Source organism: Anopheles moucheti, chromosome 2 (genome assembly GCF_943734755.1).
Source record: "Anopheles moucheti chromosome 2, idAnoMoucSN_F20_07, whole genome shotgun sequence".
In the NCBI taxonomy this organism is placed as follows: Eukaryota; Metazoa; Arthropoda; class Insecta; order Diptera; family Culicidae; genus Anopheles; species Anopheles moucheti.
In genome coordinates, this window is record NC_069140.1 from 2,844,932 (window position 1) to 2,871,017 (window position 26,086).

At 44.6% G+C, this 26,086-nt stretch overlaps 8 protein-coding genes across 9 annotated transcripts; 6 read left to right on the forward strand and 2 right to left on the reverse strand.

Annotated features, from left to right (window-relative positions):
* Positions 1-189: 189 nt before the first annotated feature.
* LOC128298764 (exonuclease 3'-5' domain-containing protein 2) lies at positions 190-3,320 on the forward strand. The gene is made up of 6 exons (XM_053034546.1): positions 190-680; positions 768-1,244; positions 1,314-1,451; positions 1,525-1,847; positions 1,919-2,468; positions 2,532-3,320. Exons 1-6 carry the CDS (start codon positions 475-477, stop codon positions 3,232-3,234), a joined length of 2,397 nt encoding a protein of 798 aa, XP_052890506.1. The 5' UTR covers positions 190-474; the 3' UTR covers positions 3,235-3,320.
* Positions 3,321-4,785: 1,465 nt separating this feature from the next.
* LOC128309991 (sodium-coupled monocarboxylate transporter 1) lies at positions 4,786-8,855 on the forward strand. The gene is made up of 10 exons (XM_053046517.1): positions 4,786-5,209; positions 5,277-5,436; positions 6,762-6,827; positions 6,894-6,945; positions 7,060-7,127; positions 7,207-7,361; positions 7,436-7,685; positions 7,749-8,129; positions 8,198-8,379; positions 8,454-8,855. The coding sequence occupies exons 1-10, from the start codon at positions 5,004-5,006 to the stop codon at positions 8,701-8,703; spliced, it is 1,770 nt and encodes a 589-aa protein (XP_052902477.1). The 5' UTR covers positions 4,786-5,003; the 3' UTR covers positions 8,704-8,855.
* Positions 8,856-9,064: 209 nt separating this feature from the next.
* LOC128299167 (G-patch domain and KOW motifs-containing protein) lies at positions 9,065-25,409 on the reverse strand. Its single transcript, XM_053035040.1, has 4 exons — positions 25,136-25,409; positions 24,499-25,072; positions 9,698-9,830; positions 9,065-9,626 (listed from the first exon to the last, which is right to left on the reverse strand). Exons 1-4 carry the CDS (start codon positions 25,288-25,290, stop codon positions 9,238-9,240), a joined length of 1,251 nt encoding a protein of 416 aa, XP_052891000.1. The 5' UTR covers positions 25,291-25,409; the 3' UTR covers positions 9,065-9,237.
* On the reverse strand, positions 10,016-11,341 carry LOC128299166 (uncharacterized). The gene is made up of 2 exons (XM_053035039.1): positions 10,529-11,341; positions 10,016-10,456 (listed from the first exon to the last, which is right to left on the reverse strand). The coding sequence occupies exons 1-2, from the start codon at positions 11,339-11,341 to the stop codon at positions 10,016-10,018; spliced, it is 1,254 nt and encodes a 417-aa protein (XP_052890999.1).
* LOC128299163 (uncharacterized) lies at positions 16,436-18,012 on the forward strand. 2 transcript variants are annotated; one of them, XM_053035033.1, is made up of 2 exons: positions 16,436-17,401; positions 17,491-18,012. In XM_053035033.1, the coding sequence occupies exons 1-2, from the start codon at positions 16,525-16,527 to the stop codon at positions 17,934-17,936; spliced, it is 1,323 nt and encodes a 440-aa protein (XP_052890993.1). In that variant the 5' UTR covers positions 16,436-16,524; the 3' UTR covers positions 17,937-18,012. The 2 variants fall into 2 exon arrangements, with proteins under 2 accessions (XP_052890993.1, XP_052890996.1); XM_053035036.1 differs by having other exon boundaries at positions 16,436-17,397; positions 17,487-18,012.
* Positions 18,769-20,118, forward strand: LOC128299165 (uncharacterized oxidoreductase dhs-27-like). Its single transcript, XM_053035038.1, has 2 exons — positions 18,769-19,584; positions 19,657-20,118. Exons 1-2 carry the CDS (start codon positions 18,769-18,771, stop codon positions 20,116-20,118), a joined length of 1,278 nt encoding a protein of 425 aa, XP_052890998.1.
* LOC128299164 (uncharacterized) lies at positions 20,809-22,344 on the forward strand. The gene is made up of 2 exons (XM_053035037.1): positions 20,809-21,624; positions 21,696-22,344. The coding sequence occupies exons 1-2, from the start codon at positions 20,809-20,811 to the stop codon at positions 22,155-22,157; spliced, it is 1,278 nt and encodes a 425-aa protein (XP_052890997.1). The 3' UTR covers positions 22,158-22,344.
* Positions 22,745-24,464, forward strand: LOC128299168 (uncharacterized). The gene has a single exon (XM_053035041.1). It carries the CDS (start codon positions 23,222-23,224, stop codon positions 24,446-24,448), a length of 1,227 nt encoding a protein of 408 aa, XP_052891001.1. The 5' UTR covers positions 22,745-23,221; the 3' UTR covers positions 24,449-24,464.
* Positions 25,410-26,086: the final 677 nt, after the last annotated feature.

A 26,086-nucleotide genomic window follows, 5' to 3' on the forward strand; every position in this document is an offset into this window, starting at 1 on the left:
TTCAAGATATGTGGTTTATTTCCACGAAAATAAAATGTGGTTGCTTCACGAGCAATTGTTTCCCAATGGGAAGAACCATTGATTGTGATTTTAAAAATTCATCCTCGTCCTGATGGTTCACCAACGACGGAGCGGGTTTGAGGTTTCTGCTGTCATAACAACTCACATCATACGGATACGCACGGGCTGCGCATAAGTTTTGCATTTTTTACGCACTGATGAGTTTGGAGAAAGGTCCTGCCAGACAGAGGGTGATTCTATCGTGCTTCTCTTCTTAGTGTGATTAATTTCTTTTCCCCTAAAACAGTTCGGATGCACGTTTTGTTCTTTTTGATGTGCAAAAAAGACCAATTCGTGCAAATCCTACGGTCTGTAAACGTGAAAAGATTGAACCACACAGCAAATTAACGCGGAGAAAACTTGCATTCATGTTGGGAACGTTGGCGGTCCGCTGACCGACTGGGGGTGTTATAAATGTTGACCCAGCGAGAGAAAACCGTTGTTTCTACTGCCGTCATAGCAGCCGTAGGTGTCGGTGTACTGTTCGTACTATCACGCTACCGCCGTGGCATTATGAGTCGGCTGAGGGCACTGAACCAACGGGATCCGCTCCGTGGACAGCAGGTGCACATCATCAACACGACCGATGACTGTCGCCTGATTGTGGAGAAGCTACAAAGGTAAGGATCGATCGAAGGTATTTTGCATACCTTCACACACACATTCACACGGTATTGAATTAATCACGCAAACATCAAATCCCATAGGCACTGCAAGGAGTACAATGTGCTAGGATTCGATTGCGAATGGGTCAGCTATCAGGGAAAGAGACGACCGGTAGCGCTGCTACAGCTTGCCTCGCATCGTGGCCTCTGCGCCCTGATACGGCTGTCCATGATCAACAGGATACCGCAGGAGTTATACGATCTTCTAAATGACGACAATATTATCAAGGTAGGGGTGTCTCCGTACGAAGATGCGCGCGTACTGCGGGAAGACTACCGGCTGAAGGTGGAAAGTACGCTCGATTTGCGATACTTGGCAGAACGGACCGGGCTGGAGCCACTAGGAATAGCGCGACTGGCTAACGAGGTGCTAGGAATAACACTGGACAAACACTGGAAAATCCGGTGCTCCGATTGGGAGACACCGGAGCTGTCCGAAAGGCAAGTTAAGTACGCTGCCAGCGATGCCCATGTGGCGGTGGAGATGTTCAAAAAACTATCGTACAAACTAGTCCCACAGTAAGTCGAAAAACCATTTATCTTTAGTGATTATTATTTGAGTCTAATTTTTGCTTCTCTAAATCCTAGCTATCCATGGACAAGCCGAAAGGTAGTGCTGGAACAGGTACTGGAGGAAATGAATTGCTTCATGGACCAACCGCACAACAATCGCAGATCAAAGCCGGGCGGAAGCTCCAAAGCGAAGAAGTTACTTCAAGCCCAAAAGTAAGTGAAAGTCTCTCCGTCGATGCGGAACCGAACCGCCAAATGGCAATCGTTTTTTTTTCTCTGTTTATAGTAATCAGAAAACGAACAAACGATACCACTCAACGCGCTCGAAGCCACTGTACCACAACTGCTTGATGCAGGCTCCTGACGGTGAGCTTCTGTGCACGTGTGATCGACGAAAGGCGGAGTGGTACGTCCAACGCGAGCTGGGCGATCTTATGAGCGAAAATCCGTACACGGTGCGGTTGCGATTTGAGCCGGCTGGTCGGGCAGCGGATGAGGCCGGGAAATACTATCTGCAAGCGAAAGAAAACATATGTGTGGTGTGTGGGGCAAAATCAAGCTTCAATCGCAAGAACATTGTACCGCGAGACTATCGTAAACATTTTCCAGGTACGTATATCCTTACCATACTTCAAGAATCAAAGTTTTAAATTTTTTTCGATCGTGTTGAATCAATTTAGTTGTAATGAAAGAGCACGTTTCACACGATGTGCTGCTCTTGTGTGCGGACTGTCACCAGCGAAGCAGCCTTTACGACGAAAGACTGCGCCAGGAGTTAGCCGAGCTGTGCAATGCACCTTTGGCGGGTCAAAAGAATGGTTCTAAAGAGATTCGCATTGAGTCAATGGCGGAGATTCGGAAGGCAGCACGTGCTCTGTTGAACAGTGCCGCAAAAATTCCTCCAGAACGGAAACAGGTGCTCGAGCAGCGACTACTATCGTTGCTGAACAGTTTGGGATCTGAGGCTACGGCAGAAACGGGTCCGTCCAACACGCTGACCGGACCACAAATCACGGAGCTCACACATACCTTGCTGGAAGAGTACAGTAACATTGATGTATCGGTTCGCAACGAGCTTTATTGTGCGCACGGCGAGCGTGTGGTTGAGCACTTCAAGAAGACTCCGGGAGGATTGATACAACTGGAGCGCAGATGGCGGGAAAATTTCCTCGACACAATGCATCCAAAGCATTTGCCACAGCTTTGGTCGGTGGATCACAACTACAAACGGTAAGCATTCGACTTTTCTCATAGCATCGGCCCAAACTAATTATCTATTCTCTTTATTGATAGACTTGAAATCCGTGCTGTCACAGGGAGAATCAATGTTGAGGATCTCGCGATTGCGGGCATCAGCCTCAACTCGTCACCTTCGACCTCGTCGACGTATTCGAGCCGATCGTACAGCTTCACGAACAACTCACACACCAACGGGAGCCGTACGAACAGTGGCATCGGTACCACAGATAATCCTGCAACATCGACACGATTTTACTCGAATGAACAATCGCAAAGCACTAACGGAGACACCGGCACTATAACGGGCGGTTCACCCTATACAACACAGTACAAATCGATTGTTCAGCCACGTCCCGATGCACGATGGGCAATGGGAACCGATGACACAACGACCGGCGATCCGACACAGTTTAAAACGATCCACAACCAATCAACGCTTCCGCACTATAACGATCAAGGCGCATTGGGACCGGTAGACAGCGAACCGGCAACGGAGCGTGATTTTGCATCGCTTCAACTCACTTACGATAGTGACGATTCTAACTCGACCCTTTCGCAACCGTCGTCTACGCTGCTCAACTCCAACGGTGTGTTCCCGGACGAGGATGACGAGGATGTGGAGGATGGCTTGAACAACGGTGGCCAAGAGGACGAAGAAGTTGATGAGCGTAGTTTGAATGCGGTTGACAGTCTGGTTACCGATAGTTCTTCCTCGTCCAATACGGCCTGGCCAATCCGCAGAAACCAGATGGATTGATAGATGAGCAGGTGTGAGCAATGGGGACAACCCACTCCAATAGAGGCAATATATTTTTGAACCGAAGCAAAACCCACTATCGAAAATACGGCATTGCCGTCATAATGGAATTTAAATAAATAAAAATAAAAAAAATAAACCCACTATCGTAACACCGGCTAGGTACAAGCATCTTAACAATGCGACCGTTTTCACACAAATGTAACAAATAACGCAAACATATAAATTATAATCAGCGTTGGTTGTAAACCACAACTACTGATTGTGTCTTTCCGTACCTTCCTTTCGCACTCGGCGGCGCACTTGGTCAAAGCGGGGAAGTAGTCACAGATGAGACCGAAAGTGAATTTCTTCACACAAATTACACCAACATTCTGGTGTGCTGCCAAATATTCGGCTTGGCATTCGTTTTACTGCAGTGGAACAACATCAACGACAGCAAATGAAATAGTGTTCACATTTGAATGAGAATTTCATACAACCTCTGCCCAGGTGCAGCCCGACAGACGACAGAATGCGATTGCATGTGCAATGGCCCTTCCTAACACTGCTGGTGCACAGATTTAATTTCATTCACGAAACGTAGCGCGGGTATTTGAGCATTTTATTTATCAATTGCATCATTAATGGCAAATTTATCCAATGTACTACCGATCGATCTATCTATCTACCCACCTGTGCGAGCCCGCCATCGCACATTCCACAACCTTGACCTTCAAAATGGAGGGTAATAAGTGTGCACATGTTCTGGCAACTCTCCGGTTATGTCTAAACATTGTAGAATGGCAACAATTTTTGGGCAATAGGGGGATACTCATCGAATGTGCGGCTGGGAGGGTAACCGTTTCGACATGCATTTTGCCGAGATTACACCAACACATATGGCACACGAATAAAGTCTGAAGGGTGCATTGGTTATGATTGAAGAGAGAGAGAGAGAGAGGGCATGGCAGGTTGGATACACAATTGGTCGTAATTCATTCAAGCAAGTTAAGCTAAATCCGTTTATGTACTTAACTGCATGTCTGGGTCCGGAGCAAGCGTCTAAGTCCGGAGGGCGCATCTCACCGCCCCACGCTTCTGAAAGCTTGCATAGCGATCCTCAAGAATTGATCCTCAGTCCTCAAGAAAACAGGATGATGGATAAGCCGTTTACTTCAATCGAACCAATTTTAGCATCCGAGCTAACACGTGCGCGCTGGACAAACCAGAGTAAAGACAGTTTATTGGGACAATCTTCAGCTCCGCCTGCCTTGTCTGCCCACATGCATTCGCCGTGGTCTGCCCTGCTATCTTCAGTCGAGATTGCGATGGGGACACGCTGGTACGTCCCCCTGCACGTTTGTGCACAGTCTGCCAGATTATATTGGCCGTGCCCGTCTGATCGTACACTAATCCCTGCCCTGGTGGATACGTACGTAGTTGTGAGAGGGTAAGCACACCGAATAACGGTCGTTTGTCTAATGGTTCCGATGTGTGATGCGAGCGTTCAAACGTGGTCACCTCCGAGGGCAGCTCGCAGTTGCCAGCTGTTCGCGGGTGAGGATTAAACACTGCGCGCCAAGACGGTTCGCGAGCACACCTTTTATATCGCTTGCGCACCGAACCAGTATCGATGTGCGCCCAGAGCTTCCGGTTTTGGTGCGATCCTTTTCGGTGTGTGTGTGTGTGTGTGTATTTTGTTGACGAGTGTGTGCATGAGTAGAGTGCCCAGCTGGTGAGGTGTTGGTGTCCGTTGCTTGTTCCTCCTCACTACGAACACAAGGACGATGGCAACGGAGCTGGAGGATATTGTCGAGCATATGAGGCGGTTCGCCTGGCCGGACTACCTGGTGTTCGTGTCTATGCTCCTGTTGTGCATACTGATAGGAGTGTATTTCGGCTTTGTACAACGGAAACCGAACACGGAGTCCGAATATCTTATGGGCGGTCGGACGATGATGGTGTTTCCGATTGCTCTGTCCCTTATCGCTAGGTGAGTTGTGGAAAGGCATTCCATCGTGAGTCTGTGACTACTCACTGACAGACGAATCGTATTCCAGCTTCATCTCCGGCATTACCTTGCTCGGTCTACCGACGGAAGTGTATTCCTTCGGCATTCAGTACGTGTATGTGGCGCTTGGAGTGACCCTGATGGGGTTTGTGATGGGTTTCATCTACCTGCCCGTATTTCACAAGCTTAACATCACTTCAACCTACGAGGTAAGGGCTTCTGGCAATTACTTGCAGATCGTCTTTGAACACATATCTTAAATTCACAGCTCAGCTTTATCCACTATGTTTACGAATTCACATGATGAATCAGCCTTATCCTCCTAATGTAGCGACTCCCTCTTCGTAACCTCTAGCATCAATCTGACCAAATGGGGTACGAAACGATTACCTAATTGAATCAAATTTAAATTTATACCCTTTTCGTTTCACGGATTGCGCGCACATTTCACCCATGGGCAGGTTGAGTTCCCCTTTTTTGGTTGACACACGAGAGAGAACAGTCATCCCCAACTGTTTCAATCAGGGTTATGATCTAATATGCGCATGGATTGTTTTACATTTTACTTTGTTAGACAGCAATTGAATTTCACCCCAAAGCGTATGACGATGTAAGATTTACAGGCGAAACGGACACAATTGTTCGTTGGACAGGAATACAGTAACGATAGTACAACTACCGATGAGAGGTTGCAAATCGGTGCACGATCGTGTGCCAAGCCGGAAATAGTGAAAGTGTGCCCGGTTTATTTTCAAAGCGATCTTCATATAGAACTATCCGAATTCGGGATCGATCGGTGATCGGGTCGTGTGTCTGCCCGCTGCCAGTTTCATTCAAAATATCCACCATGTGCTTCGGAATGGGAGCTACTAAATGCGTCCCGTGCCGGCACGATGACGGCACTGGGAGCTGAGTACTAGAAGCGCGTGGTTAGTTGGCACTCAATTAGATTGATTGTTTTAAAACCATGTTTCGGAGTCCTCGGTAGGGGAGGTTTGTACCGTGAATTTACCGGTCGTTTATCTGCTGTCTAATTTAATGATGGATAGCGGTTTACGACGCTGCACTGTTTCAAATTAGGAAAGGACCCCAATTTGCCGCAGTTGGACGAATAAATTGTTCATTACAGCAGTGACGGGATGATTATTTTTGTGGCCATAAAGAAGACAGGTCTTCCGGAAAGTGTAAAATATGATTTGATTCTTGGCTATTACTGAGGAAGGCACATAACATAGAACCATACCGCTCAAAATTCATCGTCTCATGGGATTGAATAAGCGTAGAAAAGATCTTAGGCTGCACTCTAGTATATCTCCTTCTTAATATTTGAGACCTGTTTGTGTTTGATCTGTTTGCCTACTATTCCATTGATATAGATCGGCGTAATTGTGACTTGTAATTTCTTCCCATGGCCAGCTATAACAGCCGGTAGAACGCTGAGATCGTGGTTGGAACATCATTTGTATAGAACTTAATGTGACACACTGCCCAATCCGCTGTTATTTTTTACCACAAAACTTATTGTCTCTTTCAGTATCTAGAGACACGGTTTGACCGTCGACTACGAATGTTCGGTTCGGTTATGTTTACCATCATGAATGTAAGTAAAATGGACAATAAAAGCGCATACTATGCACAATTAATGGAATTTACATGTTCTTTTCAGATTGGCTATCTTCCTATCGTCATTTATGTGCCGGCGTTAGCTTTTAATCAAGGTATTTTTTTTCTCTTATATCGTATGTGATTCTTGTAAAACATTTCACTTTACTTTCTTCACAAACTTACATTTCATGTCCCTGTGTATCGTACTCTGCGCGTGTTCCTTGCAGTAACTGGAGTAAATATTCACGTCATAACACCTATCGTCTGTATTGTCTGCGTGTTTTACACCTGCGTGGTAGGTTTACTGTCGATTTACTGTGCCCAAACGCTTCTGGACAATGTCTAATTAGCTGTTTCTTATTACCCTTCCTCAGGGAGGCCTTAAAGCCGTCGTGTGGACCGATGTGGTGCAAACGTTCTCCATGTTCGGCGCATTGGTTCTGGTAGCGATAAAGGGTACGATCGATCTGGGAGGATCAGATGTTGTGTTTCGAAGCGCGTGGAATACGGGACGATTGGAAAGGCCCAAGTAAGTAATTGAATGTAAAATGATAGTTTAACATTTTGTTAAGTGTGCTTTGTCCAATTTCTCATTATCGGTAGCTTTGATATAAATCCAACCACACGACACACGTTCTGGTCACAGCTGATCGGTGGATTCGTGTACTGGCTGCAAACGAATGCCGTCAGTCAGAATATGATCCAACGATACTTATCTCTTCCGTCGGTTGCCGCTGGACGACGGGCGCTATGGATCTTCGTATTCGGCGTCTGCCTGCTTATGTCACTGTGCAGTTACTGTGGACTATTGATTTACGCCACATATCAAAACTGTGATCCTCTTACTACTAAGGTAAGTAATATCAGTAACAACTTTCTGTCAATCGTACGATAAACGTCGGTGGTTTGTTTGCAGCTCGCTCGGGCCAAGGATCAACTGTTGCCCCTGTTTGTGATGGACATTCTCAGGGATCTTCCCGGTCTGTCGGGTTTGTTTGTTGCCGGAGTGTTCAGTGCAGCGCTCAGTTCTCTTTCCACCTGTCTCAACTCAATGTCGGCCGTGATTTTGGAAGACTTTGTCAAACCGTTCGTACACAAACCACTGTCCCAGCGTACGATCAACTGGATCATGCGTTCGGTTGTCGTGGGCGTTGGTGCACTCTGTGCCGCGCTCGTGTTTGTCGTCGAAAAGATGGGTACGGTACTGCAGCTGACGATGAGCTTGGAAGCGATCACCAATGGGCCACTGCTGGGAACGTTTACCATCGGTATTCTTATCCCGTGGGTCGAATCCAGGGTAGGTGGGGGGATTTTATGGGAAACATAAATGGCACATTCTTAACAGCTTGAAGCACACTATTTCAGAGCGCTCTTACCGGTGGCATTTTCGGGGTAATATTTATGTCCTGGTTGAGCTTGAAGGCACAGTATTGGGTGGCGACCGGTACGATAGTGTTCCCACACAAACCGATGTCGGTCGATGGTTGCACGTACGAGTTCGACCGTTCCATGATAAACGCCACTAGCACGAGCGTGTACACAACTGAGTGAGTGATCTTTCGAATCCGAATCCGTTAGGGGTGGAGACAATATTAAACGATTCGAAATGCATCTTTTTCAGCGATATTTTCCCACTGTTTCGCGTGTCGTACATGTGGTATACATTCCTCGGGGCGGCTGTTACCATTCTGGTTTCGTTGCTTTGCTCTGTTTTGATCTTTGGACGTAACGATCCGAAAACGGTTTCGCCCGACCTGATGGCTGGGTTTGTGCGTCGCTACATCCATGGACCGGATGCTACGCAGACCGATCGAGGTGCATCAAACACATGTGGCAAAAATGGCAAAACGTTACACGAATCTGCATTGTAAACCGATTTACACAAGGCTGGAAGAGAGCGTCGGAAATCATCTGGTAAGTTGTGCTTTAGCGAAATTGTTAGTAAGTATTTGCTGTAAGATAAAGTGTTTGGCGATGCTGCGATGCAAACCAAACTAGATTAATGTATTGAATACGGAATAAAATCTTGTACCGAAATTGTAAAAATGAGTCCCTACTGCTGTGATTCTACAAACACTACTTCCAAAGCCGTTCCTCTTCACTGTTGTTAGGTTCTTTCATTACATTGGTTATAATAGATAGTTCGTTTGATACTAAAGATTTAATTTCTGTCATCTTCATGCACATTTCACCTACTTAAGCTAGAGATCAATGTTCATTTCCTTATGCGACATATTCCGTTTTATTTAATTGCATCGAACCTCATCAATGATTAAGCCCAGTCAAATAGAAAGAGGAGTAGCATCTCAGGGACAGTAACATTTAACCTTTTCGTAGCGCCCCCAAAAGGTCAATTGATCTGTCACGGGAGCGCACTCCTAATTTCTTGTACTTACGAAAATTGGTTATTGTCGACTGCGCGACCGACTCCTTGGTCTCTTCTTTTTCTTTGTCTTCTTCTTGTGAAACTTATCGTCTGATTCGGAGTCCGATGCACGGGGGCTACGGTGTCGCCGATCCCGCGAAGAACCTCGTCGTTCGTCCCGATACTCTCGGCGTTGTTTGTACTTGTGGGATTTTTTCTTCGTGCCCGATGATGTTCGAATGTAAGGTGAGGATGATTTCTTGTGCTTTCGCCGGTGGCGTTCTCGCTCGTCTTCACTACTATTCGTGTTGTCGCTTTCGCGATAGGAACTGTGTTTGGCATAGGGTTTCTCCACCCGTGTGTCCTTGGACGAGCCTGCCGGAGCGCTGTTCAATTCACGTTCCTTGAATTCTTCGTATTTAGCCGTATCTGAAAGGGTTGCAAAAATAATGGAAAATTGAATATAGTCCGTCTGCAACTCGAGAAGAGTGCTTACCTACTTATAACGTTAGAATTTTTGCTATACTCTCCGACCGTTACTAGCTGCACGAAGCACTCGTTCAATGATTCCAGCTGTTTTCCGATAGATAATTCCACAATCACACGACCAGTGTCTTCGTCGATACTTTTCACCTGCAAGACAGAGAAGAGATAACATAATCATAATGAATTTTATTCATTTTGCTTATTTCGCCTTCGGGTTGCGTGAGATAAGTAAGTGAGAAAAATTAGATTGTTTGATTTATTGTTTTATTATTAAAGCTTTCGTCAAATTAACTATCGATCAGTACTTGCGAATGCTGTCATCTACATGATCTTCAAAGAAAACCCAATCGGAACACATCCTTCAACAGACCGGCCATGCGTGTCTGATACTTTGCGTCACTCGTATCACTAATCTGCACCGAGCTGGAATCTTCGCGAGTTTCGTCGGTTTTATCTTCTGCTATAACCGTAGCTTCCTCGCTGGCAACTGTTAGTGGGATGTGAAGCATACCGAGCACCAAAGCTTGTCGGGCTTGAAGTTTGACCAGTCGCATTACCACTGTCAGTGGAAACCATTCCGTTGCACTATCATCACCCAGTCGTTCAAGATGACTCATTAACGCATTATGGTAAGTCTGCAGCATGTTGTCGTAGTGATTGCGACGAAACGATTCATCCGTCGACAGAAAGACGGTGTGAACAAAATCCAGTGCCGGAGATCCATACTTGGCCAGCTGCCAATCGAGCAGCACCATTCGGTTAGGAAATCCACCCTAAAGGATGAAATCAATCTTGTATTCAAATGAAAAGAGCTTCAAAAGCTATACCACAGGGGGAATTCTTACATTGTAGGAAAACATCATATTATCGCCCGCAAAATCTCCGTGACAAACAACGCAGAACGGTTCCGACAGAGCGGTGTCATTGATGCTCTGCAGTTCCTCGGCGAACGACCCACGAAGACGTGCCAATTTTTCGCGTCTTCCCACATCACCCGGATTCAGCGTGGCGGCAGCACTCTCGAATGCTTGTTCCATTGCTTGCTCGAACCCTTCCATCGCTAGCACACGCTCGCCGGTAACGTCACCCATGTAGCGATACTGTTCAAACAGTTCCGGCTGTTGCTTCTTCAGCGCTAGAGAAAGTGCATGGAATCGCCCCAACTGCATCATCGCCAGACGGGCATGATCATAGTCCATGGGTTCAAATTTGTGCCGGTTGGTAAATCCACGCCTTTGGACGTCTTCTAGTATGATAATTCCTTCACCCTTTTTAGCGTCACAATGTGCATGATAGCACAGCGGTCCAAAGGATACCAACTCCTCCTCGACAACCGATGCATCGGGCGTTCCTTCCCGTTTGGAACGCTGAAACTGTGCAAAAGCGGGCAAAAGCTTCCCATAAACGAACACTTCACGCTCAAACATTGCCAACATGGTGTCGTCAGCATCGGTTGGCGGCACTTTACACAGCACGGTAACTTCACGTGGTTCTTCACGAAATGTCACCCGGTAGAAAATGGACACCACCGAACGATTGTTTTCGCTGGTACGAAAATCATAATCCACCGAATGTTGGTTGCCGGTAAAGCCCAACGTTTGTGCCACGCTGTTTAGCGCTTCTCGCACGTATTCGGGAACGGTTAAAGGAGTTATCATTCCTGGTGTTACTGGCTAATGTGTATCGCAGTGTACTGAACGGCACGTTAAACTTGCAGTACAGTACAAGAGACAAGTTTATTTAAAACGACTTAAGATAAGATAAATCGACACACGATAAGATGTGGCTTATCGCGCTGTGCGTCGCAGTGATATTCGATTCGGGGGGAAATTATCGCCTTTATAAGGCCTTCGCGTTTAGTTCGCGTCGTTTTGCAATAGATGGCGCGCATCGCAAATAAGATTTTATCGTTTTATTAACTACTCCATTTGTAATACTAACCGATTAACGTTTACCGGTTTAAATGTTTTGTAATCAAATCCTTTGAACTTGCAAGAGCATGCCTACACCATAGAACATATGAATGGAAAAGCTAATCCTCGGGGCATGTATTAGGAGGAATGAAAGGAAACCCCCTTTAATGAACCTATTGTGTGTATTTGCCCACACCTCCTTCTTGAATCCTTGATGAGCTACGAGACTCCATTCGTTTCTGGTTGTTTATTTCTGTGGAACACTCGAGGCTTAAAGTACATTAGTGTCTAGCTCTCTAGGATCATCCATGGAATTCCCTGATACTGTATCGCATTCCGCAACGAACTCGTTCTCATTTTTGAAGTGAAGTGATTGCGTACACTCTTCACAGATATCCATAACGCACAATATCTCGTATTACGGCACTTATGCGTTTACTGTACGCGCTCTTGTTAGTGTTCGTAACGATGGCGTTCACATCCAATTCATTCGAATCGCGATACTTTTCGGCCGCCTCGTCCATATCGTGCAGGTCTTCGTTGCGCGTGCACATCATCGGCACCAGAAAAACGGCCATCAAGATTCCGAACCTGCCGTAGCGTCGTAACTGTCGGATTAGCGCAGTGCGTGGGAAGACTTCCTGCGGATCGTGGCCAAGCTTTTCGAGCAACGTTGATAACGAGTTATGGTAAATGTGTATCATCTCATCGTAGTGCCGCCGTCGGAACTCCTCGTCCGTGCAGCAAAACAGGAAGTAAGCGATATCGAGCACGGGCGACACGTAACGGGTAATCTGCCAGTCAAGCAGGATGATATTATCCGGAGCTTTGTTCTAATAAAACAAGAAGCGAACAACAACATGGTTAAGTAAGAACAACCAAAGAAGTACACTTAAATACGCACCTTATATCTGAATATGAAATTATTGACCCAACAGTCTCCATGTCCAAGCACGGTGTACGGTTCTGCCGCAGAACCATCTGCGCACGAATGCATTTCCTGTTGCACATTCTTAGCCAGCTCCTCCATCTTGGCCCGTTCCTTCGTTTCATGCGGTTCAAGCGTATCCTTTGCATCATTTATCATCTGTACCATCATCAATGTCAAGGGACTTCCATCGACCATCAACAGCACCAACGAATCGGGCACTTTAAACTGTTCGAATACGTCTGGCCGATCTCGTTTCAGCGCTAGCGAAACGGCATGCAAACGACCCAAATGCTGCATGGTTAATCGAGCGTGTTCGTAGTTCACAGGTTCCATTTTATTCCACATTTTGTAATTCATCGTACGCAAGTCGTCCATGATGATGACCGATTCTTCTGTGACTTCATCACATTCCGCGTAGTAGCATTTCGGCACGTTGAAGAATCCATCCTCCCGGGCAACGCCCTTTTCCTCCTGATAAGCGAACACCGTCGGTAGGAGTGTTTTATATGCGAGTGTTTCGCGATTGAAACTGCTCATCGTGTTGAACTGACGGCGACGTGCCTCGTTTAAGGGAGGAATTTTACACAAGAACACCTGCTTACGAGGACCTTCCGTAAGTAAAGCTTTGAATATTTGGCCCACGAAACCGTCACCCTTGTTTGATCCAATGTCAAATTCGAGCTTGTATTCTCCTGCTGTAAAACCTTGCTCACTGGCTACTTGCTCTATCGCTTTGTACAGATACGCGGGAATCTCTGTACTCTCTTCGGTAGTCTGTGGGCTAGGAGAAGAACTTTCCTCGACCGCTGTAATGGCCGCTGCATCCGCCGTCGGCATGTCCTTTTCCAAAAAGCTGGATTTCGAATCCGATACGGTTTGTTGTTCCACTTGGAACTCTTCTAATTGTGCTTCCTCCATAGCTGCTACACCGCTCATTTTCAGTCACTTTCACGCCAACACCACCTGTTGGTTGTAGACACTGTGTAACTGCGTGGGTACGTTACGTCCAGTAAGTCAGCAACGAGCCTGATCAACTGAATTGCAACGAGCAATCTACAGACTGTTTTATTTTGATCAACCAGATGAAGCGATGTGACACGTACGGACTGAGAAAAGGAACCGATGAAGCGATGAAATACCGTACTTTGAATCACTTCCCTGCGCTGAATATGATTTATCTAATCACCACGACGGACGGACGTATTCCTGTAGACGCCACCTAGCGTCTTTAACGTCGACAGCTTATCACGTCCCAAGCGTTCTAGTGTGGTCGTAGCTACCGCATAGACTCACTTTGTCATACCCAAACAAGGTTTTCTAAAGACACACATATGGACCAGATTAAACCGCCGATAAAATACCGCCCTGTACGACCGTACCGCCTTAACGCAATCGCAATGAAATAAATCCAAATTCCTAGATTACGCCGGAGTTCATACCGCTTTATGTTCTTATCACCACCGGAAGATTAGTCACATAAGTGTGCCATCGATGTAATTGGTTTATCGTCAGTAAGATGTGCAGCTTGCTACGTCATGATCTGCAACAACAGCAAAACTTGATGAAACCGAATTGAATCGAACGGCCATACAAAACTAAACATAACAATGACGACTGAATGATTCGTTCAATCCATAGCGAAGCGTTATCGTGCGACCCAGCGCCCCCTTATATGGAAGAGCGAATATAATGTTGGGCCACGAGACTGTCGCACGTCGAAATCATTATCTTATCTTGGACGTACGTTACTGTTGTTTGGAAATTTTCTACCACACGGCTGTAGATTTGTTCAACGGAACTGAAGCCAACCGTTCATAATAATGGTAACACACGTTATTCAACATGATTCTAGGAATATTTTGTTACTAAAACTTCTTAAAATTTAAAAAAGACATTGAGCATTTATTTTACATGCCAAATCATTTCTAAACATGCGACGAATCACTATTTTACGTACAGTTTTCTAAGGAACTCCAAACCGATTACATCTGGGCGATTCAAATATGTCCCGTATCGATATCTCTTCATTGCAGGAGAAATGTGACAAACATTAATCCATACTGTCGCAGCTGATGCAGAAAAACATTTCGCGGAAAGATATGCTGTGGACTATGACCATGCTTTTCGAGCAGTTCTGCTAGCGAGTTGTAGTAGTGCTAGCTCATCATCTCGACGTAGTGCCACCGTCGAAATTCCTCATCCGTACGGTATTGAATGAAGTGCGCCAAGGCGAGGATAGAAGAGGAGTAGCGTGCCGTTTGTCAGTCGAGTAGAATGACTTGCTACGGTGCTCCTTTTTGAAATTGATACCGAGTGATTGTTTTGATTGCTTTTGCATCTTAATCCGTTCACCAATGTATCCATCATCTTTGCTGGAACCATCCTTGACTGCAACGGTGAATTGCCGGTATCATTGAATCCTTTATCTTAGGCTACCTTCGCTGGCTGTGTAGAAGAATTGTGGAACTTCACTTGGAACTGAATTCGCTACCGCTCACTTGTTAATCGGATGGATCACATTTAGATTCTAGCACCATTTTCATTGTGTTCGTCACACTGCCTTTAGGAACTCGTCAGTCGGAAACGATACACTGCACTGTCCAAGACGATTATCCGTTCTGTTATATGTTGCTGCACTGGCAAAGGTCGGAAATTTACCCAAGCTCCAGTGGGAACAAGATAAATAAATTCTACTTTCCACGTCGGTGATCTTGGACAGAAGTACGGTTTATCTTATCAGGTGGATGGATTTTAAAAATGAAACCTTCTTCATTGAAGGATTTACTGCTGCAAATTGTTTATGAAACTCGTCTGCAACCATGCTCGAATCAGGTCACTTTCTCTAGATCAGATCACACCAGTCAGTACACTTTCATCTGTTCAACAGTGATATAACAGTTTTAAAGTATTCCATGGGACAAAAATGAAACATACACACAGACAATTCCTATCTTTTCTAAGACACTAAGATTGAAAATCACCGAGATATTGATATTGTATCGTGACTTGCAAAAGAATGAGTATCAATTGGCAAGTCGGCCTGTACGAAACTTGCTGACCACCAGCAGCACCCGACAACAACAGTAAATTAATAGAACTGCTCAGTCATTGCCAACGGCCGCGTTCAGAACAGCGTGGTGGGGCAAAGCTTGATGGGGATGAGATATGTTTCGGGTCCGCAAGGCCTACCCCGTGTCCCGAGCTTGCACCAGCAATCTTATCTTGTGCTCGGCGGCGTTGTGCCTGTGTAGCACCAAAACGAAAACGAATGCCAAGCTTCGTGTGAATTGCGATCCCACAGAAAATGGGGATTTTTTCCATTGACCAAAATCAACAATCATAAAAGCAAACATCACAAACACAGAAAAGATCGCAATGTTTGCAATACCACACCATGCGACAGTGGCGGGGAAGCGTGCAAAGTTCCGCGTCAATTTTCATAGACGCTTATGCACACAACATTAGAATACAGCACTGAAACGAAGCCAGAATTAATAGCCGCACCAGCGCGGGAAGTGAAACCAATCTCATCGCTGAACAACTCATCAATATGCCTGCCCTTGCGTTTCGGAACTACTACATTGACAACATTACTGGGGTATTCGCAGTTATGGAATGTATTGCGCTTAGATGCCACAGCATCATATTGTTCCATTATGATACCAAAGCAGTTATTCACTAACGCACGCCCGCGAGTGGCAAAAGATGTATATCATGCCCGTTGGTGCCCGACAATGCCGACGAACGAGTGTGTTTGTATCTTGTCCAACAGCCATGTATACGATTACTTCCATTTGTGTCGCAAATATACACTGGAGGCGAAACCCAGTGCTGGATGCTCACGGTCAAGTGCACGTTTTTTGTTTAGTAGAGATTTAGTTGCGCCCAGTTACAGACGGCAACGATCATACAGGGTGCGCACGATTGGGGTGTACAGTTGCGATCGAACCCATTGAAGACCATCGTTCACGTTTCGCGAGAATAGAACCAGCACGTAATGGCAGATCATTCAAATTCAACGCCTAGCGCGGAAACTAATGGACATGGTGAATCTGCAAGCAGTGTGGACGACCAAGTTCCGGAGCTACCACAATATCTGTACGCGGCGCTTAAACAACTGGCCCCCAAGGAAGGGTTTACCGAGGGCAACTTTTCGATCGCGTTTGATTTTGGATCCAGCAAGGGCGATGGGTTCGTAGGGCAAATGTTCAAGGCCACCATCAGTGAGCGAGATAGGAACGAAGTGTACTTGTGCAAAATTCCGCCACTGGACGATGATAGACGTGAGCAGTTTGGTTCGATGACAGCATTTGCTCGGGAGGTGCTGGTGTACGATCGCTTTCTGCCAACCATCTACGAGTACCAGCGTGAAAGGGGTATTCTGAGTCCGGAGGACGGTGGATTCTTCCATACGCCACGATGCTACTACGCGCATTGCGATGAAGTGGCCCAGGAGTCGGTCATCATTATGGAAGATCTTCGAGAACGCGAGTTTCGGTTGTGGAACAAGCATAAGATAATCGATTACGATCATGCCACACTGTTCATGACACATCTAGGCCGTCTGCATGCCATTTCGCTGGCAATGAAGCGCGATCAGCCGGAGCGTTTCGAGCAGTTCAAGCTACCGAACCCGTTCGATCCGATGCTTAAAGCAGATGGTCCCTTCAAAAACATGATCCTCTCCCAGCTGCAAATGGTTATCGATGCACTGAACGAACAGGATACGATCGAACGGGCAAAGATGGAACAGCTGAAAGAGGAGGTGTTCGATGAGCTGCTTCGTTGTGGCACAGCGCAGCTAGCCGAACCATACACGGTTGTCGGACATGGTGATTGCTGGACCAACAATATGATGTTCCGCTATGAGGCAAGTGATACATGTGTGTCTAAAATTACACAAGAACCAATGTTACACGTACATAAAGCAATATTTCGATATCTCTCATTCCTTTTCAGGAAGGAAAACCTCAAGAAATCATCCTTTTCGATTGGCAAGTGATGCGATACGTCACACCTGTACAAGATATCGTGTACTTCATCTTCTGCTGTACGGACGAAGAGTTTCGCCGAGAGTATTACGAGGAGATGCTTGATATTTACTATCGTTCGCTTTCGACAATGTTGGCAAAGTTGCAGCATGATGTCAAGGAGCTTTTCCCTCGATCCGCATTTGATGAGCAGCTACGAGTCTTTGGACGCTATGGCATACTGATGGGCATGTTCTTGGTGCCGATGATGTGTACCCGTAACGAGGAACTACCCGATATTGAGGCACTGGCCCATAAGATGGCTGAGTCGCAACAGTTGAATGAAAGTTTCTTCAAAACTACTGAATCCAACCAGGAAACGTACGCCAAACGAATTAGGGCCGTCGTGAAAGATTGCATACGGTATGGATATTTCTAAATGCACCGATAGAAGTTTACTGTAATCGTCTTATATTTGAACTTCAGAATAAAAATATTGAACTTTTATTGGATTAAACGAAGTAAACTTATGCAATTGTTCACAAGTTGATACCTTCATCGGGTAGTTTTATACCTTCATCGTACATCGACGTACATCAGACGAGCAACGATCGGAGGGATCGTAATATACATTTCTTCTCCTTCTATACATAGACTATCTTGATCCTAAATCGTAGATCATGTGCGCCAAACCACACGCATGCAGCAATATATTGCTGTGTCACGAATATCTTTGTAGTAAGACATTAAGCACAGAAAAATTGTGTGACTTGATGTCAATACTCCACCGTCTGCTTATCTCGAACCGGTATGATGATAACAGTACGACCGTGTGCCACGAGCCTAATTTTTCGTTAATAACGGCAAGTCACTTGTCACACAAAATCGCCACGCGTCGTTATATTGCAAAAACAATTGTTTATATGAAAGGGGTACACCACATCAAAAGTCACGACTATCTTTCCATTAAAGGAATTTTTAGGAATGATGCCAGTCACGCGTCTGTGCCGGCGCGCGAACGGTGGAAGATTAACAGTGTTCCGTAAGTCTTATCAACATTGACTACGCATTTAGCAGAAAGCGGCACAATATCTGCTGATGGCGATATCTATTCGTATCGGTCAGAAGCGGACTATTTGTTTAAAAGCTGATCTACTCGCTACTTTTCAGCATCATTTGTCGAATAGCTAACGTTCAAGCAACGTCGAACGACATTAACATCTGTTGTGAAACCACTGTGAAAGTTAAACCAGGAACTAAAAAGCGTGAAGATGCCGGCTATACTCGATACATCCTTTCCGGATTACATATTAGTTGGACTTGAGGAGATCGCTCGTGAACAAGGGTTTTCCGATGGATTATACCGCTTTGAAAGTGAATCCGGATCAAACATGGGCGATGGTTTTGTTGGACAGATACTGAAAGTGTTTATTCGAGAGGCAAACCGTGAGCTGGTTGTATTGTGTAAGCTATTGCCCGAAAACGAAATGCGAAAACAACAAGGCGTTCCGTTGTTTGATAGAGAATCAGAAGCGTACATGCAAATACTGCCATTGTTGCTTAAGTTCCAAAGTGAAAAGGCTCTCCCTGAGGGACTGCCCCGCTTTAACAATGTGCCGCGATGTTACTACGCGAAGACTACAGTTGACAAGATGGAGTCAGTGATCATTATGGAGGATCTGCGATTGCAAGCTTTTCGTATGTGGGACAAGGCGAATCCGGTGGATTTCGAACATGCGCGACTACTTATGATCACTCTGGGACGCCTTCATGCACTCTCGTTTGCCATGAAAGATCAACAACCGGAAGAGTTCGCACATTGCCGTGAGTTTACTGATCCAATGGAGAAAATGTTAAACTTAGATGCTACCAAAGGGTTTGAAAAGATGATGGCTGGCCTGAGTCGTAGAGCAATCGATACACTCGAAAAGCACGATAACTTCCGAAGAGAAAAAATCGAACAAATACAAAATCGTGTTATGGAGGAAATTACAGCATGTGTTGATGGAAAAGCTGCCGAGCCTTACGCTATTATAGGCCATGGCGATTGTTGGTCCAACAATATGATGTTTCAATACCAAGAAGATGTAAGCAGCGGGGTAAAATAACAGCTAGCTTAAAAAATTATGTTTTCTAATGAAATTCTAATCTAATTCTAGAATCAAACTCCAAAGACCATCAAACTGATCGACTGGCAACTGTCAAGGTACGGCTCACCTGTGCTTGACTTGGTCTACTTCATATTCAACTGCACCGACGAAGAACTGCGTTCTCATAGCTACCAACGACTGCTGAGCATCTACTACAACAGTCTTAGCGAACATCTACATAATCTAGGAGGTAATATCGAGCGCCAGTTCCCACGCAGTGCTTTCCGTGATCAACTGAAACAATTTGGTCGGTACGGACTACTGATGTCTATGATGGTGTTGCCGATCATTTGTACTCCCAACGATGAGCTACCCGATACGGATGCAGCAATGGAAGGATTCATGAACGATATGACTAATGGGAATGACAATGTCGAGCTGACGTACGGAACGACAGAAAAGGCCGCAATTCGCTACAAAAAGCGAATGTCCGGATGTATTCGCGACGTCATACGACTCGGATATATTTAAAATGAGTGATGTAGGATCATCACAACAGATTACTATTACATAGTAGGCTTAAAAATATCGACTAACTATAAGAATTGGAATTTTAAAGAATAAAAGTTATGTTGCAATTAATGACTCGATCTTGTTGTAGGCTTGTTTATCGAACACCTGTTTTAGGTGTATCTGTTTCTAATTCTCCATTGATTGAAAAAATGATATAAAATGTGAATGTGAACACATCAGCCCGTTCGAAGTTTGGGAGCTTATCTTGAACTAAAATGATAACATTATTATTGTGGCACGAGTCCAAGTTTAAGATAAGCCACTTTTTTCCCCTTTATATGAAAGTTCAAAGATTAATAATGAGAAGAAGAAAACCACATCAAAAGTCACGACTATCTTTCCATTAAAGGAGTTTTAAGGAATGATGCCAGTCACGCGTCTGTACTGGCGTGCGAACGTTGGTAAATTATCAATATTTCATGAGTCTTATCAACATTGACTACGCATTTACTAAAGAGCAAAACAATACCTGCTAGTGTCGCTATCTGTATATATCGTTCAGAATCGGACTATTTGTTTAAAAGCTGATAGCCTCTTCACTTTTTAGCATCATTTGTCAAACAGCTAACGTTCAAGCAACATCGAACGACATTAACATCTGTTGTGAAACCACTGTGAAAGTTAAACCAGGAACTAAAAAGCGTGAAAATGCCGGCTATACTCGATACATCCTTTCCGGGTTACATATTAGTTGGACTTGAAAAGATCGCTCGTGAACAAGGATTTTCCGATGGATTATACCGCTTTGAAAGTGAATCCGGATCAAACATGGGCGATGGTTTTGTTGGACAGATACTGAAAGTGTTTATTCGAGAGGCAAACCGCGAGCTGGTAGTATTGTGTAAGCTATTGCCCGAAAACGAAATGCGAAAACAACAAGGCGTTCCGTTGTTTGATAGAGAATCAGAAGCGTACATGCAAATACTGCCATTGTTGCTTAAGTTCCAAAGTGAAAAGGCTCTCCCTGAGGGACTGCCCCGCTTTAACAATGTGCCGCGATGTTACTACGCGAAGACTACAGTTGACAAGATGGAGTCAGTGATCATTATGGAGGATCTGCGATTGCAAGCTTTTCGTATGTGGGACAAGGCGAACCCGGTGGATTTCGAACATGCGCGACTACTTATGATCACTCTGGGACGCCTTCATGCACTCTCATTTGCCATGAAAGATCAACAACCGGAAGAGTTCGCGCATTGCCGTGAGTTTACTGATCCAATGGAGAAAATGTTGAACTTAGATGCTACCAAAGGGTTTGAAAAGATGATGGCTGGCATGTGCCGTAGAGCAATCGATACACTCGAAAAGCACGATACTTTTCGGAGAGAAAAACTCGAACAAATACTAGAACGAATCGCGCAGGAAATTACAGCATGTGTTGATGGAAAAGCTGCCGAGCCTTACGCTATTATAGGCCATGGCGACTGTTGGTCCAACAACATGATGTTTCAATACCAAGAAGATGTAAGCAGCGAGGTAAAGAACAGCTTGCTTACAGAAATATGTTTTCTAATGAAATTCTAATCTAATTCTAGAATAAAACTCCGAAAACCATCAAATTGATCGACTGGCAACTGTCAAGGTACGGCTCACCTGTGCTTGACTTGGTCTACTTCATATTCAACTGCACCGACGAAGAACTGCGTTCTCACAGCTACCAACAGCTATTAAATATCTACTACGACAGCTTGAGTGAACATTTACAAAACCTGGGAGGAAATGTCGAGCGCCAGTTCCCACGCAGTGCTTTCCGTGCTCAGCTAAAACAGTTCGGTCGGTACGGACTACTGATGTCTATGATAGCTCTGCCAATGATTTGTACTCCTAATGACGAGCTGCCCGATACGGATACGGCAATGGAAGGATTCTTTAAAGAAATGAGCAATGGAAATAATGATGTCGAGCTGGCGTACGGAACTACCGAAAAAGCCGTCATTCGCTACAAAAAGCGAATGTCCGGCTGTATTCGCGATGCTATACGATTGGGATATGTATGAATTGTCACAAGAGTTTATGTTTGATGCGATTAATGTTATTCCAGTTAGATCGTTACCGGTTAGGAGTTTTAACAATGTATAAAAGAAATTCGAATTTACAAGAATAAAAAGTGTCTGTATTATAAAAATGATTCATTCGATCACATTTAAAGCTTTTCGGATCAGCATCCGTTCTTACACAACACTTCTAACTGCTACTAAAATAGTCTTCAATAGAAAAGATAATGTAGAATGATTTGTAATAAAATCATTTGCGATAAAAAGACTAAACTATGCATTGCGCCAGAGAAGTTTTGTTAATAAAAACAAATAGGTGAAGTATTAAGAAAGAAAACTAATATTTATTTTAATATTCCATCACTGGATGGCTTCAACTGCCTTTTGGTAGTAAGCACATGCTAGACTAGTCAATATGGCAAGTAGCATGACATCATGTAAACATTTTCTCAACAGCTATCAATCACATCTGACACGTCCAATGAACGATTACATTCGGCCGAACGATTACATTACGAAAGTAACGCAAAATGCAACGTCACAAGAGGTCTGCACGAAGCTAAACGAAATCTAAGCTCTATCAGTCGCAAGCAAACAAACTAAATCGTTGAGGATTGCTTTGAACACTGACGCAAGGTCTCAAGGGAAAGTAGAAAGTGATTGTAAAAAAAAATTATCGCTTCGTGTAGGTTTCTCGTGAGATTTTCTAGGATAAGTCGAACGTTCAGCAACCGCATAACTTACAGTACGCTACAAAGAGATCGACCTATTTTGTTAAACAAGATCAGAGCAAAGGAATTGTTTAATGAGTACAGTATAACGTTGACAAACCTTCTCCAACTATCAAGTGGCGAAACGTTTTAGTGACAGTGCCGCTAGGTAAATACTATAAACAAAATTTGTGCAATGCTCGCAATGGTCGCACTGAGATGGTGATTTCTGCTTATCTCTTGTCAAAAAGAATTGTTACCCCTTCTTTGGCGTCGTGTTACAGATAAATCGTTATAGAAGCACGGGCAACCATAACCCTTGTAACCGAGTGGTAAACGAAACGTGTATCAAGGAAGATGTCCACAGTGAGTGTTCCGGCGTACGTGCAAGAAAGGTTGCTGATCGTAGCGGAAAAGGAAGGCTTCGTCCGTAATCATTTTACTATCGAATACGAACAAGGATCCAAATCGGGTGATGGCTACATCGGACTTATCGCACGGGCTCGAATTGTAAACCCGTCACGTAGAGAATTAACGCTAATTTGCAAATTTCCACCCGAGGATCCACATCAACGAAAACGTTTCAACGCAATGTTACTCTTCGAGCGGGAAGCCTTCATCTATCAGCGCATATTGCCAGCATTCGATGAAATTCAGCTACAACATGGCGTTAAGCATCAGGAAGCAAATTACTTTGGCAACTATCCGAAATGTTATCACGCGTTCTGTGATGTGGAACGTGGAGAAGCCGTGATTATTTTGGAGGATTTAATGGACCCTCAACGTCCGCCTATGAAGCTACTAGACCAATACGTTCCAGTCGATTATGAGCATGTGCGCGTCCTGATGAAGGCATTGGGAAGATTCAATGCCTGCTCTTTTGCATTAAAGCGCCACCGGCCACAACTATTCGAACACATTCGACAGCTGAATGATCTGCTCTCAATCGTGCTTGATACGGAGCAAACGCGACCATTAACGGATCGTAATTGCCATCTAGCGGCATCGGCTTTCGATCCACAACAGGAAGCAGACTATCATCGGGCAATGCTGGATCTGAGCCGGTCTATGTGGCCTAGAACGGGAGCGCACATTCGAGGTGTTCGAGCAGAACCCTTCGCAGCCCTTAACCACGGCGATTGTTGGACTAATAACGTAATGTTTGGTTACGATGCTAATGGCCGTGTGAACGATGTTTGTCTGTTCGATTGGCAGATGGCTCGATACGGATCGCCTGTACTCGATTACACGCTGTTCATTTTTCTCTGCGGAGAGCGCGATTTACGTAGAGACATGTTCAACAGCTTGATAGATGAGTTCTATAGCTCCTTCTCTGCCAGCTTACTGCAGCTAGGAGGTTACCCAGAAAAAGATTTGCCTCGAGACGAGTTGCAAAAGCAATTCATACAATTTGGAGCACTAGCCCTCTCGATGGGAACGTATGCATTGCCTAATTTAGCCCAACTAACGACGGAAATTTGTGAAAACCCAGGAAAGCATCAGACAGATAAAAGATTACAATACTACTCCACTTTAATGCGCGAACTGGTGAAAGATAGTGATCAGTTTGACAAAATAAAATGAAATAGAAACTCGTATACATCAGCTCGGGTGTAAACGAGGTAGTGACTTACCGTTGCGTATTTTCCTTTATGTTTGCCGGCAATTATTTTCGCCGGTGCTCCACATTTCATCACTAGACCTTCGCCCTGAGCCAATGGTACCGTACCGGGGCCGTTACCTCTCTTGATGGATCTGTCTGCTCCGAGACCGAGTCCTTTGGGCCGCGGCTCTGGGCCCAACGTTATCTTTTCACTGTCTTTTTTCACTTCACCCTTCCATCCCATGCCACGCAGCATCCCTTGACCGAACTGTTCGATCGGCACAGATTCATAATCGTCCAAAGTGCTTTCGCGCGCACCATCTAATGGCAGTTCTTCTGGTCTTAGCGGTACTACCATGCCGGTTGAATCCTCTTTCTTAGTTATAGCTTCTGCTGTCTGTTCTACAATCTCTCGTGCGGCTCTTTGGTCGAGAGTTTCAATCCCATCATTTAGCGCACTGTTAGTACTACGTAATGTAGCACTATCTTCCAGTCGTTGCTGTTTGAGCTGCTGAATGATCGATATTTTCGCCGTTCGCTCTGTTGATCTTTCGTTTTTGAGAGGCGGTATGACCAACAATGTCGAGCGTTGTTCTTCTTGTTTGCTGCAACAATCGGCAATTGATTAGTTCATATTTGATATTATGCATTACAGGTTCCTAACTCACCCAGAAGTTTTAATTAGATTTCCTTCCAAAAACTCGATCCGTTCTTTTGCTTCCTTTGCTTTCAGCGTGACGCTAGATGCCGGGCTGATCCCAAGCAGAGTTTTCGGTTTAGCTTTAACTCCGAAGGAGATTTTCGGTTCGTTACTTCCCATCATGTAGACGCACTAGCTGTATGACAGCTTACGATGAATGTTTAACAATTAGTTGAGTAAATAATCCGGAAATCGCTGTTAAGTAGAGCGCATTTTTCGTTTCTGTTCACAATGTAAACAAGCTGCTGTACTGCCGCGATTTTGACACAATGGCATTTCCCAGCGGACAACTTCAAGCGACGCGACACAGTACAAAAATTATCTACGGGGTAATTTTGGAGCTCGTGTAAGACGGAAAAATCATTTTAAAAGAAAAATAATATGTGGTAAAATGCATTTTTCCAGAAAACAAAATGGAATTCACACGCACAATTGCTGTATCTGCAGATCAAGGTTGCTAAGGAAAGGTGATCAAATCTTTGACATATTTGTACCAAAATTCCAACAGCTTAGTTCAATTTGAATTTTTACGTTCAGCATGATTTGTACGTTTAATAATTACTAATATTAAATCTGAAATTTTAAAATATAAACTGCCTTTTTATTGTTGAATGTTAAAAATGTCGTTCGCTGCACTACTCGGAATTTCAGAGCCACTTTGTGCAGCCATGCTCATGCCAAGCAAGCAGTGTGGAGATGAGTGCCAATGTTTATATTTCGAAGCTCCGTAATAAAATAATTCCATCCTGCAGAAGATTCCTGCATCTTCTTGGACGATAAGAATCTTAATTCCAAAAGGTTTGCAATTGCGATTGGTACGAATATTGAAGTACAATGTGAGTATATGATTTTGAATAATATTCTCTTATATATGCTATCTGTAAAGAATTTAATTACAATTCGAAAGGAGCTTGTTGGT

What these genes read in the sequence shown, in the direction of transcription:
- LOC128299166 (XM_053035039.1), bottom strand. Translation starts at nt 11,341, where the DNA reads ATGATAACTCCTTTAACCGTTCCCGAATACGTGCGAGAAGCGCTAAAC. An exon ending in ATATGATGTTTTCCTACAAT is followed by an intron (nt 10,457 to 10,528) that starts GTAAGAATTCCC and finishes TTCATCCTTTAG; the next exon opens with GGTGGATTTCCTAACCGAAT.
- LOC128309991 (XM_053046517.1), top strand. Translation starts at nt 5,004, where the DNA reads ATGGCAACGGAGCTGGAGGATATTGTCGAGCATATGAGGCGGTTCGCC. An exon ending in GTGATCCTCTTACTACTAAG is followed by an intron (nt 7,686 to 7,748) that starts GTAAGTAATATC and finishes GTTTGTTTGCAG; the next exon opens with CTCGCTCGGGCCAAGGATCA. An exon ending in TCCCGTGGGTCGAATCCAGG is followed by an intron (nt 8,130 to 8,197) that starts GTAGGTGGGGGG and finishes ACACTATTTCAG; the next exon opens with AGCGCTCTTACCGGTGGCAT.
- LOC128299168 (XM_053035041.1), top strand. Translation starts at nt 23,222, where the DNA reads ATGTCCACAGTGAGTGTTCCGGCGTACGTGCAAGAAAGGTTGCTGATC.
- LOC128298764 (XM_053034546.1), top strand. Translation starts at nt 475, where the DNA reads ATGTTGACCCAGCGAGAGAAAACCGTTGTTTCTACTGCCGTCATAGCA. An exon ending in ATTGTGGAGAAGCTACAAAG is followed by an intron (nt 681 to 767) that starts GTAAGGATCGAT and finishes CAAATCCCATAG; the next exon opens with GCACTGCAAGGAGTACAATG. An exon ending in GTGGATCACAACTACAAACG is followed by an intron (nt 2,469 to 2,531) that starts GTAAGCATTCGA and finishes CTTTATTGATAG; the next exon opens with ACTTGAAATCCGTGCTGTCA.
- LOC128299163 (XM_053035033.1), top strand. Translation starts at nt 16,525, where the DNA reads ATGGCAGATCATTCAAATTCAACGCCTAGCGCGGAAACTAATGGACAT. An exon ending in GATGTTCCGCTATGAGGCAA is followed by an intron (nt 17,402 to 17,490) that starts GTGATACATGTG and finishes CTTTTCAGGAAG; the next exon opens with GAAAACCTCAAGAAATCATC.
- LOC128299164 (XM_053035037.1), top strand. Translation starts at nt 20,809, where the DNA reads ATGCCGGCTATACTCGATACATCCTTTCCGGGTTACATATTAGTTGGA. An exon ending in TGTTTCAATACCAAGAAGAT is followed by an intron (nt 21,625 to 21,695) that starts GTAAGCAGCGAG and finishes ATCTAATTCTAG; the next exon opens with AATAAAACTCCGAAAACCAT.
- LOC128299167 (XM_053035040.1), bottom strand. Translation starts at nt 25,290, where the DNA reads ATGATGGGAAGTAACGAACCGAAAATCTCCTTCGGAGTTAAAGCTAAA. An exon ending in AATCTAATTAAAACTTCTGG is followed by an intron (nt 25,073 to 25,135) that starts GTGAGTTAGGAA and finishes CGATTGTTGCAG; the next exon opens with CAAACAAGAAGAACAACGCT. An exon ending in ATAAAGGAAAATACGCAACG is followed by an intron (nt 9,831 to 24,498) that starts GTAAGTCACTAC and finishes TCTGTCTTGCAG; the next exon opens with GTGAAAAGTATCGACGAAGA.
- LOC128299165 (XM_053035038.1), top strand. Translation starts at nt 18,769, where the DNA reads ATGCCGGCTATACTCGATACATCCTTTCCGGATTACATATTAGTTGGA. An exon ending in TGTTTCAATACCAAGAAGAT is followed by an intron (nt 19,585 to 19,656) that starts GTAAGCAGCGGG and finishes ATCTAATTCTAG; the next exon opens with AATCAAACTCCAAAGACCAT.